Source organism: Triplophysa rosa, linkage group LG9 (assembly GCF_024868665.1).
Source record: "Triplophysa rosa linkage group LG9, Trosa_1v2, whole genome shotgun sequence".
NCBI lineage: Eukaryota > Metazoa > Chordata > Actinopteri > Cypriniformes > Nemacheilidae > Triplophysa > Triplophysa rosa.
In genome coordinates this window covers 19,335,305-19,355,119 of record NC_079898.1, presented here as the reverse complement: position 1 = coordinate 19,355,119, position 19,815 = coordinate 19,335,305, and the positions used below count along the sequence as shown (strand labels likewise).

At 39.3% G+C, this 19,815-nt stretch overlaps 2 protein-coding genes across 8 annotated transcripts in view; both read left to right on the top strand.

Annotated features, from left to right (window-relative positions):
• Positions 1–9,688: 9,688 nt before the first annotated feature.
• lg9h2orf50 (linkage group 9 C2orf50 homolog) lies at positions 9,689–13,243 on the top strand. Of its 2 annotated transcripts, XM_057342359.1 has the most exons (5): positions 9,689–9,734; positions 9,875–10,458; positions 10,795–10,834; positions 12,502–12,709; positions 13,141–13,243. In XM_057342359.1, the coding sequence occupies exons 2-4, from the start codon at positions 10,226–10,228 to the stop codon at positions 12,697–12,699; spliced, it is 471 nt and encodes a 156-aa protein (XP_057198342.1). In that variant the 5' UTR covers positions 9,689–9,734; positions 9,875–10,225; the 3' UTR covers positions 12,700–12,709; positions 13,141–13,243. The 2 variants fall into 2 exon arrangements, with proteins under 2 accessions (XP_057198342.1, XP_057198341.1); XM_057342358.1 differs by having other exon boundaries at positions 9,690–9,734; positions 12,502–13,237.
• A 1,190-nt stretch (positions 13,244–14,433) lies between these two features.
• rock2a (rho-associated, coiled-coil containing protein kinase 2a) overlaps positions 14,434–19,815 on the top strand; it is a 37,192-nt gene continuing 31,810 nt past the window's right edge. For 3 of the 6 annotated variants that reach the window (XM_057341298.1, XM_057341299.1, XM_057341297.1), the window contains exon 1: positions 14,435–15,409. In XM_057341298.1, coding sequence (XP_057197281.1) covers positions 15,311–15,409 — 99 coding nt within the window. In that variant the 5' untranslated portion in view covers positions 14,435–15,310. Of the gene's footprint in view, positions 15,410–19,815 lie in introns of all 6 variants that reach the window. The other 3 variants (XM_057341295.1, XM_057341296.1, XM_057341300.1) reach the window with 2 other exon arrangements.

Below are 19,815 nucleotides of genomic sequence, written 5' to 3'. Positions count from 1 at the left end.
CGTGGACATGGTTTCGCCGGCTGGAAGGCCGGCTGGACATGGCTTGACGCCGGCTGGACATGGCTTGACGCCGGCTGGACATGGCTTGACGCCGGCTGGATTGCCGGACTGGACGCCGGCTGGATCGCCGGACTGGACGCCGGCTGGATCGCCGGTCCGGACGCCGGCTGGATCGCCGGCTGGATCGCCGGACTGGACGCCGGCTGGATCGCCGGACTGGACGCCGGCTGGATCTCCGGACTGGACGCCGGCTGGATCACAGGACTGGATGCCGGCTGGATCACAGGACTGGACACAGGACTGGACGCCGGCTGCTGCACCGGACTGGACGCCGGCTGCACCGGCAGGGTTGGACTCCACGCTGCCCGCCGTTGCCTCTTCTTCTTCCGCCGAGCCACCCGGTTGGTGGTCGGGTGATGGAAGGAGGTATAAGGAACGGCTGGCTCCGGCTGGGACTCCTCGGAGGTGGATCCCCAGGACGCTCGCCTCCCCCGCTTGCCAACGAGGCTGGTGGACGGTGGAGAGGCTGCTGTTGAACTCCCCAGGGCCACGACCCCCATGACGCAACCTTCCGGGATGGACGCTAGGCAGGAGCGTGGAGCATCAGGAGAGGAGCTGACGGGAAGGCCACTCAGCAGCTCCTGGAAGGATCCTCGGATCATCCTCTCGCGAATGGCCCGAGGAGGAGGTTCGACGAGACCCGCCAGGAAGTAAGCATTAAAGAGAGCCTCTGGCAGAAAGCCCCTCCGATACGCAGATGTCCGGGCATACTCCGCCAGAGGTTGATTGCCCTGGGGTGGAATCGGGCCGTCACCCTTCTGGATCAGGGTAGACGTTGACTGCCACCAATCGGCCAACTCCCGCCTGGTAGAGGCCGAGGTGCTGCCTGCTGGGTTCATGCTGGTTTCGTGGATTCTGTCACGAAGTAGTGCTAGAGGAGAATTGGTTCCCCTTGCTGGGCATGGGTTCTCCCGAGTTTTTTTTCTCCACTGGAGTTTTGGGCTCCTCGCCACTGTTTGCACACTGGCTGCACTCGTTTAGCTCGCTGGGGGGCTGCTGACATCAGCTTTAGAATTTTGTACTTGTTAATATTATTTTAAATGTAACATTTTGCCTGAATTATTACTACAGAATTGTGTCTGTGTGATGTGTGTTTGGTGTGCGTTAGTGTGTGTGTCAGTGCATGCATGTTCTTTAATGTATTGCTTATAGTTAAAATGTTTTCATGTACAGCTGCTTTGTAACAATGAAAATTGTAAAAAGCGCTATATAAATAAAACTTGAGTTGAGTTGAAGATTCTGTGAAATATCTGTCCTTTATCAGCCACTGCAAAGCACTTTTTATGCATTAACAGTGTCCCATAACCAATAATTGTGCCATCTGAAAAGAATAGCCATGCATGATATTAATCTATTAGACATTGTTCTGACAGAACACAACACTGAAGGGTGTATGGCTTTGGCAGTACTTCAGTGGAGCTCATATTCTATTCTAATAGATTCTAGTGGAGCAGTTGCACACAAACTATCGGCAATGTGACAGAAGTTGGAGCATTCTGAGTTGCACACAGTCAATCAGACTGTTTCAGATGCATCAGTGTGCTGCTTGATAACAGTTGTGTTCATTTGAAGTAGATGCAACTTTAATAGTAAACAAGTGAGAAGCACTATATGTACAGGTATATATGAAAAGACTCTGTAAATTGATTTTTTTTCCCGAACAAATTCTAATGGTAGCAATATTTAACAAACTGTGCTTGTACATATGTTAATAACTTAAAGCTCTTTAACCTTAAAACTCAGATTTGATGCCAAATCCAATGTTAATATGATTTAGTCTCCAGATGTACTGATTGTACCGACTGCACTTATGCCTTAAGGTTGTGTAAAGTCAGCCAATCAGATTAGAGCTTGCCAGATTGAGAAAGGGCTATCCAGTTTTGTGTGAAATATGCATCAGACGGAGTGTGGGTGGTCTGTGGGCCTGCTGTCGAGTTGAGACAAAAGCCTGAGGTTTCGGGAAAGAAATGTGCATTTTTGGGGGGAGGGTAGAATATCCATCTTGATCTCATTTTTTCTGTGTATCTTCTTTTAAGTTGGGAAAAAGATGCTCTGAAAAGTGAAAGAGTCTAAAGGTCTTTTCAGGGTGTTTTTTTCATGCTTTAAAATACTCACAAATATCTGACTCACACAGACATTTTAAGATTGCCTGAGGTGTGAGAGAAAACAAAATGTTTAATAAAAGATGTATATTTTCGCACATATTCTATTGTACATATAGAATATAGTATACTGTACATATAGAATACAGTATACTATTTCGCACATATTCTATTGTAATTGTCTTCCTGATAATGAATCTCTTATAGTAGACACGTGTCTTTTATCTATTTTGTCATTATTTGCTTTTAATATTCTCCCTGCACCTCTTATATCTGTCTTCACATCACAACACATCACAGTTCCTGACCACATGAACCTTTACAAGTCCTTGAATGTCTGTAAAGCCTATCCAATACTTTACCAGTCCACCAAACAACGTGTCAAAAAATATTTTTCTCCCCCCTCAGAATAATGTTTTTCCTTCAGGGATTTATTTTCACTCTTTCGCCCTCTATCGGAACATCACTTGCTCTCTCTTGTGAGTGAATGTGTTTGTTCTGTGTCTTGGGAGCCATTCTTTCTGTTTTGAGAGCTGAGAGCCGAGCAGGGTCTGGTGTGAAGGTGATAACTCTAAAAGGATTAACTTTAGAGAGATAGAGAAGAAAGAGAGAAAGAAGAGAGTGGAAGAGTCAGAGGAAATGGCCTGAGAGCATAAAACTCCAAGGCCTAAAGACACAGTCATAGTCAAGATCATACACATGCACACATACACAGGGTTTGTTTCGCTATATTAGTTATCTCAGAGTTATATTGTTCGCAAACTAAAAATTCTTTCTTACTCCCAAATCTGAGCATCAAAGCAAGCTTTTGAAATTACTGGATTTTAAGTAGAACATAATTGAGTTTTTTTGTAACACGTATCCTAGTGACAACCCCCTAAAAGATCCTCACACATTTGCAAAGATTTTAAAAATTGGGTTCTAACAATTTGCCAAACATACACACAAACACGTTTGTTTTTCTATTACAGTGGGGACTTTAGACACACACACACTCAAAGTACTTTAGAGTTAATGACATCTTTCTGTGTGCCAGACCACATGTGCTCATTTGTTAACATGGAAAACCCCCTTTTCAACCCTGTTAAGACTTTGGGTTTGGCTTCTCAGTGTGGTGATTAATAGTGTCAAAAAAGAACCACTTTTACACCATAGTTTTCCATCTTATATACTGTATATATATATATATATATGGTTTAACGGTCAGACTTCTACCATGTAGCGTGGCCCATGTGTAGTGACATTACACAGATAAAACTGCTGTGAAAGTATAATGCTGCATGCACACTGTACAATTTTCCCTTGATTTTTCTGTCTGAGATACATTCTGGAAATTGCAGTTCTTTCATAAGGCAGATTAACAATAAACATCCAATTCAGAATTATTAACACCCTGTCTACATCGGATGCAATGCGACCCCATTATAATACATTTTGTCCTTAATGGGTTTGTCGCGTTGCGTTGCTGGCGTCTGGTGTAGACAGAGTGTAAGATCTATTCATGATCTGTTGTTAAATTCAGTTCAAAATGTTGTTATGATATGCAACATAAATATCCGGCAATTGACGTTTCCCTAAGGTTATGATCATACTTTTAAAATGAAGTCGAGTTGACTTTGAAGACAGACTCTAGAGACACTCTGTCCTTCATCATGAATTATGTAAAATCTCCAGTCAGCAATTTAAATGTTAACCGAAGATATATATTTCATACCATATCAACATACCATAAAGATGGAAGAAATCTGATGAAAAACTAAGTGTCCCTGACCCTGCTTTAGAGAGCTGTTCAACTGTATGTAGGCCTATAGATTTGTTGACCTTGTCCTTTGGTTTCTTTGTCTTGAGGTCATAACATAAGCCGCTCGGATGTACTGAAAATAAGCCGACTAGAAAATACAAACAGGTTTTTTATTTAAAATGGATTCTAAAAGTGCTAGCTTTTGATGAGGATTAAATTAAATAATTATGTAGAGACTTAGCCGTTAGATTTTACCGCTGACTGAAATAAATACTCTGGGTGCCTCTCATTTGGATAGATTAGCACTGTAATTGAGGCGATTTGGAACAAAAGATTAAACCTTGTTTGTTCCACCAGTGTCAAATCGGAACGCCAATTTACTAAAATTGGAGTGTGGCTTTTTCTATGTTTCTGAGGCGATGTGCCGCTCTAGGGTCTATTTTAGTCTCTTTGTGGGAATATTATGAGTTTCGATGTTGATTGAAATATGAAGCTGGCTGGTCAATGTGAATGTTCTCCTTGCTGATACATGTGCATTTAAATGTTCTTATGATTTTGTTTTGGTCGCGCTGACGTCATCACTTCCCTAATTTTAGAGCGTGGTTGGTATGTTGTTGCTTGGTTACCAAGTCGTATGCTCAAGCTTCCTGTCGCCTGAAGAAACTTGAGGCGTTGTGAGGAAAAGAAGGCAAACACATTCACAAAGGTAGAGAAAAGAAAACTTCACATATGACAGTATGTTTGTTTATGGAGCCTATGTGAAGTGCCTTTCGTTTTTGAAACATTTGATGCTTTCATTCGTAATTCATTAGAGTGTTCCTTTCTCTGTCATCTCTCTCTTTCTATGTCTCTGTCTCTCTCTCTCAGGCTGTTATTTAATTACACTCTTCAAGCATGTTGAAGCCCATAAATGCTGAATACAAACAGTGGCCTGTGTAATTAAATGGTTGATTAGTTGTATCTAGGGGAAACCAATGAGACAACGGTCAATTCAACTGCAACAAGTTATAAAACTGAACAAATTATGAAATAAATGTGAAATTATTTATTAATCTATGTTTATTTTTTTACCCCCATTGCCATCTTGTAATATTATGATATTTTTGCTGGTAAACACTGTTTAGTAAAACGAAGGAAACAGACATTTATTAATATAGCACACACACAGTATATACAGTATTCTGTGTCTTTGGTAAAATATAAGCAGAGGAGAAAAGGACAGAATGAAACAGGAGAAATGAGACGCATTGGTACATAGTCATGAGGTTTTAGCATCTCTGGCAGGCGGGCAGCAGCCGCTCGCCCGTTTTGTCTGCTGTGCGGCAGGATAATTACAGTCATCATGCCTCCATCTCTCAGTGGAGAGAATGCAGAGAAAAATAGCAATTATATAACAGCTTTAGAGGGTCATCGGACTGTAACCCCGAGAGACCATTTTGCTGTTAAAGTAACAGAGGAAGCCCTCCCAGATTCACTATTATCAGTCTGGGGTCAATGGCTTGTGCGGTGGAAGCCCCCTCCATCTTATGTGCGGGAAGAAAATCTTGGATAAGGAAGAATGGGACAATGGGCTCTTTGGATTATCCTTTTGCACAGTGGCACTGGCAAGCCATCTTGGGGTGGGCGACGGAAATTAATATGAAATTTTATTAAATTTAAATACAATTTTGATAGGAAAAACATTTGCTCAGTCATTCCACCCCTGCATTAGTTTCTTTCCTTCTTAGAACACATAAGGAAAAATAATATGGCTGTTTTTCATATAATGAAAGTAAACGAGGGGCTGTCAAGCACCAAAAGTATAAAAAAAGCACCAAAAAGTGATGCAAATGACTCGTGTGCTATATTCTAAATTTTTTGAATTCACACACTTGCTTTGTGTAAGAAACAGATCATAATTGAAGTCATTTTCATGTTATATGTTCCGCTCCAGTGAGCTGTTAACTGCTGTAACCGCATCATCACATTTACATCACATTTTATCATTTAGTTGACTCACATTCATAATCTGATCGATTGGTTTTGTCATTTGAATCAATCAAATAAATCAAAAAGTTCTGAAATCAATCAAATGGTCATTTCACAAATGGAAAATTGCTACTTATCTCTTGAGATAGGCCATGGGCTGGGCTATGGAACAAAAATGTAAGTAGTGATAAATTATATAATTAAATTTGAATGTATGACATGATTTGATCTTCTAAGGCTTTTTATTATTATGGTTAGTCATTGAGAGCAGACGCTTTTAAAAAATTCTCTGAAAATAACTTCCTTTTTCTCCAATGGATCTTGTTTTTCTGCTTCTACACATTGTGCTTGGAAGCCTTCAGTCATGGGCTCCATCAGCGATTAAAAGCGGAAAAGCTTTCCTGCTGCTAAAAAAAGCCAAGTGATTTCCAGTCAAGTGAGTTCTTGATTGCATGCCGGTTTGTGCCACTCTTTTGCACTTTCTTAGTCTAGAATTCATAAAAAAGAAACAGAAAATAATTTTTTGTAATTTAAACGTTTATTGAAAGAGCATTTTTAAAATGCTAATGGATAGAATGTTGCAATATCAGACCTTTGCTTCAATCTAAATCATTAGATAACTAAAATAACGGCTTTTGTTCATAATTCTCTTGCAGTCATTATCAACAAATGTTCAAACAGCAATGTTCATTGTTTTATGGGTGATCATAATTGCTGTGCCTTTCTGCCCAGACAGTGAGTTCAGAACAATAGCGCTTTTTAGTGCAACATCAGTTGTACTTTGAACATTTGATATGAAAGTGACAGTTTCAACTTTATCTATTACATAAAAAAATTGACTTTAAATGGAATCGTTGAGTTTGCAGCACTGAAAGATATTTTTCAATGTACATTATCCGGATCAGTGATTTTAAATGAAGTTCAATTTAATGACAGGCCTGTCTTTACATTCTTTCAGCCTCCGCAGCTGACCTGATCAGGTGGAAATGATGGGGAGAGAGGCGGGAACTCCTGGGGTGATCTGTTCATTTGCAATTGTCCATCTTCCATTTTTCTCATTGTCTGTTCTGAAGGGTTCTATATTAAGCCTGCAAAGGGCGCACTAAAAACCATTCGCAAAACACTTTCAAGGCTTTTGGTAAGTTGCTGATCACGCGAGCAGTGGATGAAATCTTTTCCACTTTTAAGTATAAGACCACAGAAGCGCATCTGAAGGACGTGTTGTTCCTCGCCACTCTCAGTACACACATAGTCACTTGATCTTTGTCTCTTGGTGTTTGCATTATTGTTGCTCGGTTTACTTGGTTGCTTGTCATTTGAACCACAGATCATGTATTGTTATTGAATAACACGTCTTTCAAAGCTTTAAGTCTCCAAACAATATTAGTTCTGTATTAAATCAATTTATAGATCACTTGCACCTGCACTCCTAAGAACCACCTGTTCTGTTCTGATTTACAACAGATACAGCAATCGACCTTTATAGATCACAGATCTTGTTGCTTTATTGTTATTTAATTGGCCATAAGATTACACAATCATACATGCAAAAATGTTGGTGTGTCTTGTTGCATGACAACTAAAATAATGAATGCATGTTATATGATTATGTTGTGTAGTTGTATAGGACTGTGTGTCAGGAGTCAGGTTTGCTCTGGGTGTTTAATTAACATTTCTGAGATATTAATGATAAAAAATAAATCACTTTCTCTCTCCAAACACCCACATGCAATTTCTTATGCCAGTGAACATTTTTCAGGCATATATTTAAGTCTACTGTATGTACACACACACATAAACACACTCTATATAGGTGGTTGTCTGACTTTTTCTCTGCCTCTCGCAAAGCAAACACAAACTGTTAGAGCGGACATAGCAGTGATGTTTTCTCACCATCTGATCAAAATAAAGTCACATTGTGATTGTGTAGGAGGTCCTTTGAGATTAGAAAAACTTAATTAAGTTAATTAGCAGTCTCCAGAGACCAGATCAGACAAGAAAGCTCCTGACAGAACCGTCATTCTGAATCAAAAGCCCAAAGAATTAAAATACCATTAGGGTTTTACATTTGTAAACCCAGTCTGAAATAGTCATTCTGTGATTATATTGTGCCATTAAGAGGATTGAATCTTTCTCGATGTCTTGCTCTTCACTTTTATCAACAATTTCGTCACCTTGAGTGAGGCTGATGGGAAGACGTGTGTGGGAGTTTAGGAATCGGATATCTAACCATAGGAAAAATAGCCTCTAATCGTTTCATTAAATGTGTTCACGGTGAAAGGCAGTAATTGGTTGGGGGTGATGAGTAAGACCTGCCTAAAAATGGATTTAAAGAGGACAGCACCACAAAGTTCTTGCACATCAATGGTGTTTGGATGTTTTCTCCCGCTGTACGGGGCCATATAGCCTGTGTTTAGCCATATTAAAGCTTCCAGGGAATTATATATAAATACTTGAATTAGTCTTTTTTTACCCTTATCTGCAATGTGTCCTTGTTTTAAGCAAAAAAGTGTTTCAATGTTTTGTGAGGGTTGTGATTAGAACTATATTTTTACACAATTAAAATAACCTTATTTTAAGGTTAGTTTGTTGTTGTATATTTTACTGGAAAACAAACAAAAATGCTAATTAAATCTGAATTAAGTGCTTTAGTCATTTTTTGTAGCGTATTAAATGCCACTTTCTTGGTGATAACCCTAAAAATAGTAAAAAAGTAGTAAAAAGTAAAAGCACGTTTAAAAGTCAAAAGGACATAGAGGACTTTTCACCTGACAGGATCTTCATCATTTAAATCACACACTGTCATCATTATCACCATCATCAATAAAATGTCATTGTATGATTAGGGTTATTTGAATTTGGGATAGGTATTTATGTTTGATTCAGTGGCAAAATACTGAAAAGAAAAAAGAGACTAACTCTATTTGAATGTTCATTTAGAATTAAAATGCAATTGAAAATTATTATTTTGATCAATTAAATGTAATTGATTCATGAAATCGAAATATTGTTGCTGTTGTTACCACAGAGAAATACCAGATAAAAGATTTTCAAGAGATGATCATAACTGGATATCTCTAGCTTTTGGGTTGCAGATGATATTCTGCCTTTGTGAGTCAAAGTAAGAAGTCCTGTCACAGTAAATCACAGGCTTTACTGAACTCTGCTAAATTATTTAACACCATGCCCACAGCCCTGAAAAACAAGTTTGTTTTTGATACTGCTCATTCAAGTATAGAAACATTTAATTATAACTTGGATTAAATGTTCCATGTTTAATTATGAATTTATTTTTATTTTATTTTCAAATGAATTGTATGATACAATTGTATGAATTGTATATAAACCTGCTGCTACTTCTTACAGTGCAAGTTGGAAGCAAAATATGGAGTATATCGCCCTCTTGAGGGGATGGAAAAAGACAAATTTGCATAATATTCAAATATGATGAATGATTTAAAAATATACACAAAACCTTTGCAGAAAACTGTTTGTGACAGTGCCCACCTTTTATAACATTTTACTGGATTTCGGGTTTGGTGCATCTGCAGGGAGTTTTAGGCGTATTTTCATATTACACTTACATTCTTAAATCCAAGAATTACAGAAGTTCGCGAAATTCACATTACAAACAATTGCGCCAGAATTATAAATGGTCATAAAAGCAATAGACTTGCAACAAAACAAAATGTTTTGTGCTTGCTGTAATCTCAGTAACAATTGGAGGTAACATATGACAATGAGACAATTTGGAGGAATCTTTATTAATTTCTACAAAAGAATAAATGATTACTGTAATTACACCAGCAGTAGGCCTACCGATCTAAACCTCAAACTATTAAATGACTGGCACCACTAAGCAGGTTACTGTTTGTTTCATGTGATTAAGTCATTGAGAGCATGACAAAGGCACTGAAAATAAATGTTAGTTTTTTAACGCGTTGGACGCTTTATGTCAGCAGTCTTTGGCTTTTGTGATCCTAATTTGTTCCCATTGTTGTAGCGGATGTCTCGCCTTCTCGTGAATGAACAAAGGCTTTGTGAGGGTATCCCTGCATCGCCCGGATGTCTCCCGGGGAAACGGAGCGGGTAAACAAGACGAGCAACGATTCTCCGCGCAACCGGTTTGCAGCAGCAGCAGCCAGCAACTCGCGCGTTGTGATTGCTGTGAATTGGCGCGCCTGACACTTCCGCGCGCCTCAGAGCCAAACAAAGGTGTTCACAGGGGAAAAGCTTAAAACCCAGTTCACTGCAATTCTATAAGGAATGTTATTTTGTTACGAATAAGTTTTCAGTGGCTTACATTAAATGTACGTTTGCGCATTTGACCGACACGCTCAAGGATCTGTAATTGATGGATAAAAAAGGGAACCAACGGCGCGCAACATCGGCTGGATATCGTTTACCGGACCGACCAAATGGTCCTCTCACTTCTCAGTCCTCTGTCTCGGTGTTTAGACATCCAGCAGTTAGGACACGAAACACCGGTGAAACTGCAGCGCAAGACGATGATACCCGAGATCCGGTAAAGCAGGACCAGATCTGGAGAGAGTTTGTGCGCGCCGAGAGAACTGGGGTAAAGGAATGGTAAGGAACCAATTTTATTCAATTTATTATAACTGTATTGGGATTGCTGACACTTTCTCTGGAGTTACGTTACAAATCTTGTCTTTCAAAACTGATATGTGCCATTGTTCGACACGTTATTTGATATGGATTGTAGTTGACCAGGCGCCCCCTGGACGGTGTGCGTTACTCGGCTCCTCTTCTTTACGCAATATAGTCGTGGTTACTGTACACACAACCATAATGTAATAAGACTTTGCGTCTTTTTTTCGCAATATTTCCCTTTTTTAAATAATTATGTTCGTTGCACTGTCACAGTAGGCTATGTTGTAAAAATGCTTAAATGTCTTATTACAGGGAGAAGAACTGGAGTTTTCTGAAGAACTTTGACCAGCTGGTAACGTTCTCTCTTATCAATGATGACGACAACCAAAAATCGTCACTGATAAGTTTTCTTATAACATTTTTAAGGAGGATGCATGATCTTGCCCATAAACAAAACAGATGAAATGGGCCTAAAACTGCATCTCATGTGTGAAAGTGCCACATTATAATTGTATTATTTCATATTACATTTTAGTTACAGTGAATAACAATTAAAGTGATATAACAGAAACAGTTTAGTCTCTGTGGCATGTACTTAAAATGACTACTAAAATATGTTTCATTATGTTATTTTTATTTTTTACTCTTTTATAAAGACATGGTTCTCACGTCAGTTTATTATTTAATATTTGTTTATTATTTGTGAATATTTTGTAAATGTCCATAATGCACCTAAAGCTGCATTACTAGGCTTATACACTCACCTAAAGGATTATTAGGAACACCTGTTCAATTTCTCATTAATGCAATTATCTAATCAACCAATCACATGGCAGTTGCTTCAATGCATTTAGGGGTGTGGTCCTGGTCAAGACAATCTCCTGAACTCCAAACTGAATGTCAGAATGGGAAAGAAAGGTGATTTAAGCAATTTTGAGCGTGGCATGGTTGTTGGTGCCAGACGGCCGGTCTGAGTATTTCACAATCTGCTCAGTTACTGGGATTTTCACGCACAACCATTTCTAGGGTTTACAAAGAATGGTGTGAAAAGGGAAAAACATCCAGTATGCGGCAATCCTGTGGGCGAAAATGCCTTGTTGATGCTAGAGGTCAGAGGAGAATGGGCCGACTGATTCAAGCTGATAGAAGAGCAACTTTGACTGAAATAACCACTCGTTACAACCGAGGTATGCAGCAAAGCATTTGTGAAGCCACAACACGCACAACCTTGAGGCAGATGGGCTACAACAGCAGAAGACCCCACCGGGTACCACTCATCTCCACTACAAATAGGAAAAAGAGGCTACAATTTGCACGAGCTCACCAAAATTGGACAGTTGAAGACTGGAAAAATGTTGCCTGGTCTGATGAGTCTCGATTTCTGTTGAGACATTCAAATGGTAGAGTCAGAATTTGGCGTAAACAGAATGAGAACATGGATCCATCATGCCTTGTTACCACTGTGCAGGCTGGTGGTGGTGGTGTAATGGTGTGGGGGATGTTTTCTTGGCACACTTTAGGCCCCTTAGTGCCAATTGGGCATCGTTTAAATGCCACGGCCTACCTGAGCATTGTTTCTGACCATGTCCATCCCTTTATGACCACCATGTACCCATCCTCTAATGGCTACTTCCAGCAGGATAATGCACCATGTCACAAAGCTCGAATCATTTCAAATTGGTTTCTTGAACATGACAATGAGTTCACTGTACTAGAATGGCCCCCACAGTCACCAGATCTCAACCCGATAGAACATCTTTGGGATGTGGTGGAACGGGAGCTTCGTGCCCTGGATGTGCATCCCACAAATCTCCATCAACTGCAAGATGCTATCCTATCAATATGGGCCAACATTTCTAAAGAATGCTTTCAGCACCTTGTTGAATCAATGCCACGTAGAATTAAGGCAGTTCTGAAGGCGAAAGGGGGTCAAACACCGTATTAGTATGGTGTTCCTAATAATCCTTTAGGTGAGTGTACGTTAAGCTTGTTAATGTATTTTCTTTCTCACTCACACAGGGTCGTCCGCGTGCAGAAACACCTCTCCCCAACTCTGTGTCTTTGTATTCAGAGAGACTCCCAAACACCAGTAACCAAATGTTAGGTAGTGGCTTGTACACTGAACTGGGCAAGGAACTGACTCGCATTGACAGTCTGCTAACACTGACATCAAACCATCGTAAGACCAAAAGAAATCCAGAGATGCAACCCTGTTGAAGTTTACCAGGTAGAGGCTCTGCTCTGGAACACTTCCTAGTGTCTTAACATACTGTAGATTTCTTTTATTTTCTAGAAACATTTCTTTGGGTCTTTCTATTTGCCTTTTTGCCTCTACCCAAATGCGAAATCAAACACAGCCTGCTTGGAAGCTTCAGTGTGTATTTTTTTGTTTGTTTATTTTTTAATGCTTTTTTCTGCCAACCTGTAGACAGCAGTTTTTTATTAGAGATTGTGTTGATTTTAAAATGGATCTTCTGTAATTAATGTTAGGGGAGGTAGTAAAGACTTTTTCTATTTTTAGAGTTGATTATTTTCATCAGTTTTTTAAAGGAACTCATGATTGCCTATCAATGCAAATGTGTTTTTTTAGAATTTGAATAAAACCTATAGGTCATTGTGTATTGTATGTTTGTTTTTATGCATTTATTGTGTTTTTAGGTTTACAAACAGACTAACCAGTGGAGACATCTTGCCAAGACCTCTTAAATTTATATCTAAAACATTGCCAACTTATAGTTAAATAAAGTTCTTTTAAACACGAGTATTGTGTTTCTTCTGTTTACCACTGTTGGAATTCAAAGTTCTTTTATTTAAATTATTTCTGCGGAATGTTGTTTTATAGAAATGCAAGGCTTTCAATGACCGTTTAGCTATATTGTTACATTTAAGTAAAACTTACATTTATTTTTATGTTTTTATTCCAACCCCATAATGTCATTTCTATTAATATATTTGTGAAAGAGTAATTTTATGTGTTGTTGACCTGAAAGAAATGGATATATCTGAATATGTCTTTTTAAAAACCACCTCCATGACAGCAGGGAAAACGCACCCTGACAGTTCAGAATATTACTGTCATATAATGTTAGGCTACCTTGTGTAAAAAAAGAAAGCGTGTACATGTGTCAAATTCATACAGCTGACTACTCCCCTTCAACTTGCTCTCCCCAAACTTGTCCATCATAGCAGAGGGAACACATCCCGACAGCTAAGAATGTTACTGTCATATATAGTTCCCCCATGTGTTCAACATGTCAACTGCTGTGATTTTCAGCCTGCCATACAATATTGGTTCATGTATGGGAACATATGTCATAACAGGGAATTTTACTTTCAGATACAGTTGCTTAAGAAACCAATTACATTTTACTAACTATTTAAAGAGATCATTCAGCAAATTATTTCTCAAGTCTATTTCATGGATTAAGAAAAAGGAAAACGCGCCCTCTAGTGGAAATATTTCACTTCAGCAAGTATATCAACAAGTGGAGAAAATCAGTTTCACCCACAAGATGTCACTGTAACACCTCTTTATTAAGAAGTTCTGCTCTTTTCTCAAGTTATCATCGTGCAATTTTGCTCCAAAATCTGATTCGAGACTGGATTTTAGCCCTATTTTAGGCTGCATCACTGTTGTTGGATTACATTTAAGCGAATAAAGCATTTAAAGTATAAAAAATAATAACCAATTTATGAAAACGAACTGTTATTGTTACTTTAAAAAAGAAGAAATTTTGAAATTGGACATGTAAACAAATATTGGTTTACTACAGTGATTGTTGACGTAAAATCTAATTACGTTTATTTTGTAACCCAGCCGCAGCAACAGGTTTCATTACATCAGGCGTCAACATCCTGTGTTCAAAACTTACCTTTGTTCCTAAACAATGTGTTTTTGAGTAAACGTTGTTACTAAACGCGGAACCGAACTGTGTTTCGGTGATTTGTTGTGGGTGGGCAGACCACAATCCACCGGAGAATATTTACATTCTCCCGTGTGCAACCGTTCGTGGGCGAGACGGAGAGAAGAGAGGCTTATGGGTAAAGAGTGCTGCTGTCGTCGTGTTGATGTTAGAGCAAGGAGCTCGAGCTGCCTGCTGGAATACCGAAGAACGGATCCGCAGTACACGAACCCTACTGGCGGACAAATCTACCGACCGAGTCCACAGGCGAGATGAGGACAAGCATACTTTGGCAGGCGCCTCCGAAGAACTTAAAATAACGAAAATCCGAATAGAGATCGAATAAAAGGCGCCGGTTTCGTTTCAAGTCGCTGCTCGCGTGTTGCAGGAATGCGTTTGGAGTTTGTGATCTGGTCGACTCAACAGATGTTCGCTTTTTAAAATCTGCAGGGTTGTTTGTGAACGGGTAAGATTTGAAGTCAGGATCAGACAGTCAGGAGAGGGGGATAGGGGAGACAGGAGGGGAGGAGAGAAGAGAGGGCTTCGAGGCGGGAGGAGAGGGGCGCCCAGAAAACGCCCTGTTGCTGTTGAAGCCTCTAAAAATTAAAACTTTAACGCGCCATTTACGGTACTGTACAACTTTGTTAGGATGACTGGGAAGTTTGATCGCGCTTAGTTACTTTAATTACTACTTCATAAACTGTTTAAGGGAGGTTAAACCCTCCGCTGCTCCCATTGGATTATTTTTTTCCGCTTTATTCTGGACGAGTCCTGGGTTCTTTTTTGGAGGGCGGCGAGTCGGAGGCTGTCTAGGCCCACGGCCACCGCTCGACAACTTGAACGAAGATCTTGTAGCTTTCATGTGAACCAGAAAAGTTGGGCAGATCGCTCTTCATTGCTCAGTCTGGCGCCAGGAGAAAGCAAAAATGTCGCTGGGTGCGGAGAGAAGGATGGAAAACCGGCTGAGAAAGCTGGAAGCCATGATCAAAGACCCGCGGTCTGCGATCAACTTGGAAAGTTTGCTGGTAAGTTCACCGTCGCTTTTCATGAATGTTTAATGCACCTCAAAGCTCCATTGCCTGGGTTAAAGAAACAGCAACGTTGAAGCAATGGACGTGTTAGTTTATGTTACAATGTAGCACTGCACCGTAATCTTAACGTCAAATACAGTGTGTCTGATGGAGTCTTGCGTTTGGGCATGCGGGTGTCTCTTTTATTAGCACGATATTTGTACATAAGTATCGTATCCCGTTTCTAGTCTCCTTGTCAACAACTCTTGGATAAGACGGAAGGCCTTATCGTCTATTAAACAGTTTTCTGTAGACTTGCCATATTTGAATAACTGTGCTGCGTCAAGTTCTGACTTCATCTGTTGCCTCACACCAAATATAGTAATATTCTTGGCCTGCAACATGACAATTTCGTAATTCCCCCTTCCTGCTGTTACTTGGTTGTTTGGTTCTGGAAAGGGAGACTGCTATTAACTGGCCTGTTCGTGCAGGTGAAGAAATTTGACACTGGGTCTTAGAGCAGGACATTCACGGATTGATCTAATCATTGCAAAGTGCACTTGGAAGATATTTTGTCTTTAATACCCCTAGAGAACATTAACTTTATTTTTTTTAATAGTAAAAGTGTTGGTAAGCGGTTAAACTATGAATATTGTGGTAATGCCATAGTAAATGTGGTGACTATGGTTTTAGAAAACAGTGGCAGTGTTCTGCATCACTGTTTGTTGGAACATGTACAGCATTTCACATGGTCATAAAGTCATTTCAAATCTGTCAAGTGATCAGTCAGCTGTTAGTTGACTGGGAACGTGACTTTTACGGATAGATGAAATAGCAAAGTCTAAAAGACCCTCCATTAAATACATATTCATAATGGTTTTGTTTTAGGGTAAGGGTGGGGCAAGCCAGTAGTTATTATAAACACAACATTATGAAAACAGTCCTTATTTAAAAGTCAGTATTAGAGATCGTCTGATATAATGCCAAAATTTATGAGAATAGGGATTTTTTTACTAGCCAAATGTCATGTTTTCCAACTCTGCAAGTGTCATAGCAAATGCACATCAGTGTGTAAAATAACATCTCTTAAAGGGATAGTTCACCCAAAATGCTAAAAATTCTGTCATCATAATTTACTAACCCTCTTATAATTTCAAAGTTCAAACCTGTATAAATTTCTTTGTTCTGCTAAACACAAAGGAAGACATTTGCGAGAATGTCAGTAACCAAACAGATCTCATCCCCCATTTACTGCCATAGTATTTATTTTCCCTACTATCGTAGTAAATGGTGGACATGGTCACTGACATTCTTCCAAATATCTTCCTTTGCGTTCAGCAGAACAAAGAAATTTATACAGGTTTGGAACAACCTGAGGGTGAGTAAATGATGACAGAATTTTCATTTTTGGGTGAACTGTCCGTTAAATAAGTAATAAGTGAGTCTTCGAGAGAGACATATTTAGGGTGAATATGTTTGACAGATTATAAAGTTAATATGTTCCACATCTAAACATTATTCAGATGACTCTTGATGGACTGTCAATTGACTCAATGTATCTGGAGCAGAGTTCGGTCTAAACTGTGGTGACAGACAGATGATGGTCATCCTTACTGAGAGAAAAGGTGCGAGTGGTGTTATGTCCATTTAGTGTGTTTGTAACAAATTGCGTGTTTTTCCACAACTTATGAATGTGTGTTTCCTGAGAAGGAGATGAGCAGAGAAGTGGGAAGCAGTGGGAGGTAGAGAGCAGGCCGCACACCATCTCTTTCTGTCTCTCTCTCTGCCATTTATAGCTCAAGTCTCTCTCTCTGGTTTAGCTCAGGGCAGGAGATAACTGTGTGTGCTGTAATAAGATGAGCTGAGAGACTTCTAGAAAATATAGCATTTAAAAAATAACTTTGTTAACCTCCTTACTCTGGATTTACAATGAAAAGTCTAAAAACTGGCTCCCCTTTTGCTCAAAATACATATATACTCTTTAGCCAAAAGTCTGTAGCTGTCCCTGTCTCCCTTTATCTCTGTCTGTCTGTCTCTCTCTCTCTTTGATCTAACCTGCTTATGAACTCATTTAACTTGTCATTAACTCCAGCTCAATCTGATTACTCTGAGTTATGTGTAATGCATCCAGCATAATGCGATTGTTTTCAGGTCTTTTAACCAAGCATTTAAGTCTGAGATTACTTACTTTTTGGCCTGTGTGTGATCTTATGTGTGCCCGTGTGATGCCAAATGAATGAAAGAATTTTTGGAATTGCTCAGTTAAGTTTCCAAGAGCACTTTTCTATATTTACTGTGTAACGTAAACCTCAGTTTCAGCTGTGGTAATGCCCTATCTCAGTCTAACAGGTCTTAACATTTTCCTGCAATACCATTCCTTCTGACATTCCACAGGCTAGTGGATTACCTGAAGATGATGTAATATTGATGCTAACTTTAGACAAGAGCTATAGAAATAATTGCACATTATTTGCAAACTTAGTCACCAGTTTAATGTGCTTGTCAAGCATTTGCATGTTTATCAGATTATCTTTCATATAGCAGCATAAAAGGAGATTATGAAAGGGACACCTGTGTCACTTTCTTTCTTCTGCACACAAAATATATTTTGAAGAACATTGGTTCTTCAAAGTTCCGGAACGAGTAAAGAGGGAAATTTTTTATTTTTGGGTGAACTGTCCCTTTAAAGTGATAGTTCACCCTAAATAAGCGTTCTGTCATCATTTACTCACCCTCATGTCATTTCAAACCTGTATGACTTTCTTTCTTCCGAAGAACACAAAAGAAGATATTTTGAATAATGTTAACTGCTACCCCATTGACTTGCATTGGTTTTGTGTCCATACAATAGAAGTGAATGGGGGCATGTTCGGTTACCAACTTTCTTGAAAATATCTTCTTTTGTGTTCTGTGGAAGGAAGAATGTTACAAAGGTTTGAATTGACAAGAAGATAGTGAGTAAATGATGACAGAATTTTCATTTTTGGGTGAACTATCCCTTTAACTCTGTGCCATTGGACAGTTAAAGCTGCTTTTAATATTCTTCTTAAAGAAATGCAAATATGATGATTTTTGATCATTTTTACACCTTTATGTCTTTTGAAATTTCTATGTAACTAAAAAGATGCCTTTTCTCATCAGGTTCTCCTATTTTTGTTTGTGTAGTGAGTCTTTTGGAATGGCATGAGGAATGGAATGACCTTTTTGGGTAAACTGTCCCTTTAAGATGGCCAGGTGGCATCGTAGCCTGAGAAAAGGGCAAAGGTCAGACTCGGGAGAGAAGGTTAATGAATAACCTCCCTGTCATTTATTTAGAGACTGTCGGACGTATATGAATAATAACGAAAAACACAACCCCAGACAAATGTTCAACTGCTATTCTTATGTCTAGCAATCGTCTCTTCTCTTACATAAATTTGTTTAAAACAATGATTCTGTTGTGGTGTGTTTCAGGTGCTTAGTTTTGTAAACCCTGGTTGAGGCTTGATAAACGACAGTCACGCTGTATGCTGGAATGTTGATGGGCCTTATCTTTGTTCCCTTCTTCCCTTGAGGTGCGTGTGGACAGCGTCTGCTTATGTAGCTTCTGTAGTTTGTGTGCTTGCAGTAGGCAAGAGGTGCTGACAACAGTGTTCAAATTCCACCCTCATTCCACACACACACACACATTAGAAGTTCTGTAATGCGAAGATAAGAAAAACATCTTTAAAAGCCAGCCAGACACCTCCAGCCTCCAGCCTGCAACCTAAAGACGGTAGATCTTGTCAGAGCAGTTTCTAAATGTAACTGTATCTGTCTCTTAATGTCTGAGATCAGATTCTCTACCTTACTGGAACTTTATCACTGGCACTAGAAAAGTTTGTAAGAGCCATAGTGGTCTGCCATGTGACACAAACATGTACACCTGTGAAAGCTGTTGTGTTTGTGAAGTTTATCCAGGAACATCTGGGATAAGCAGAAGACCAGCTGTATTCGTTTATTGTTTGGTGTCATTGTTGGATCTTATCAGTTTGCAACAGGTTTAATCTCAACTGGAACTAGAAATGGCACGTGATTTCATGGTGCTAGCATCTATGCTATTCCTGTTGGGTTTTCTTTGCAGTGGATACTGTATTTCATCGGGTGTTGTACTCTACAGACCTCCTGACATACTTATAAACTTCCTGTGTCTTTTGTTGGTGGAACTGGATACTGTAATGTTTATATCTCAACACCATTAGCAGGCCCTGCTATTTTGGCTCTGCATCATCGGAAAGACAAAATCATAAAAGCTTTTCACAAGACCTTTTGTTTCTGTAATGTCTGTGTGTGCTTATGTTTTTAGAGGCATCCTTATGAAATGTAAAGCAACATGCATCATATTCTTATCTGTGCTTAAAGTGATAGTTCACCCAAAAATGAAAATTCTGTCACCATTTACT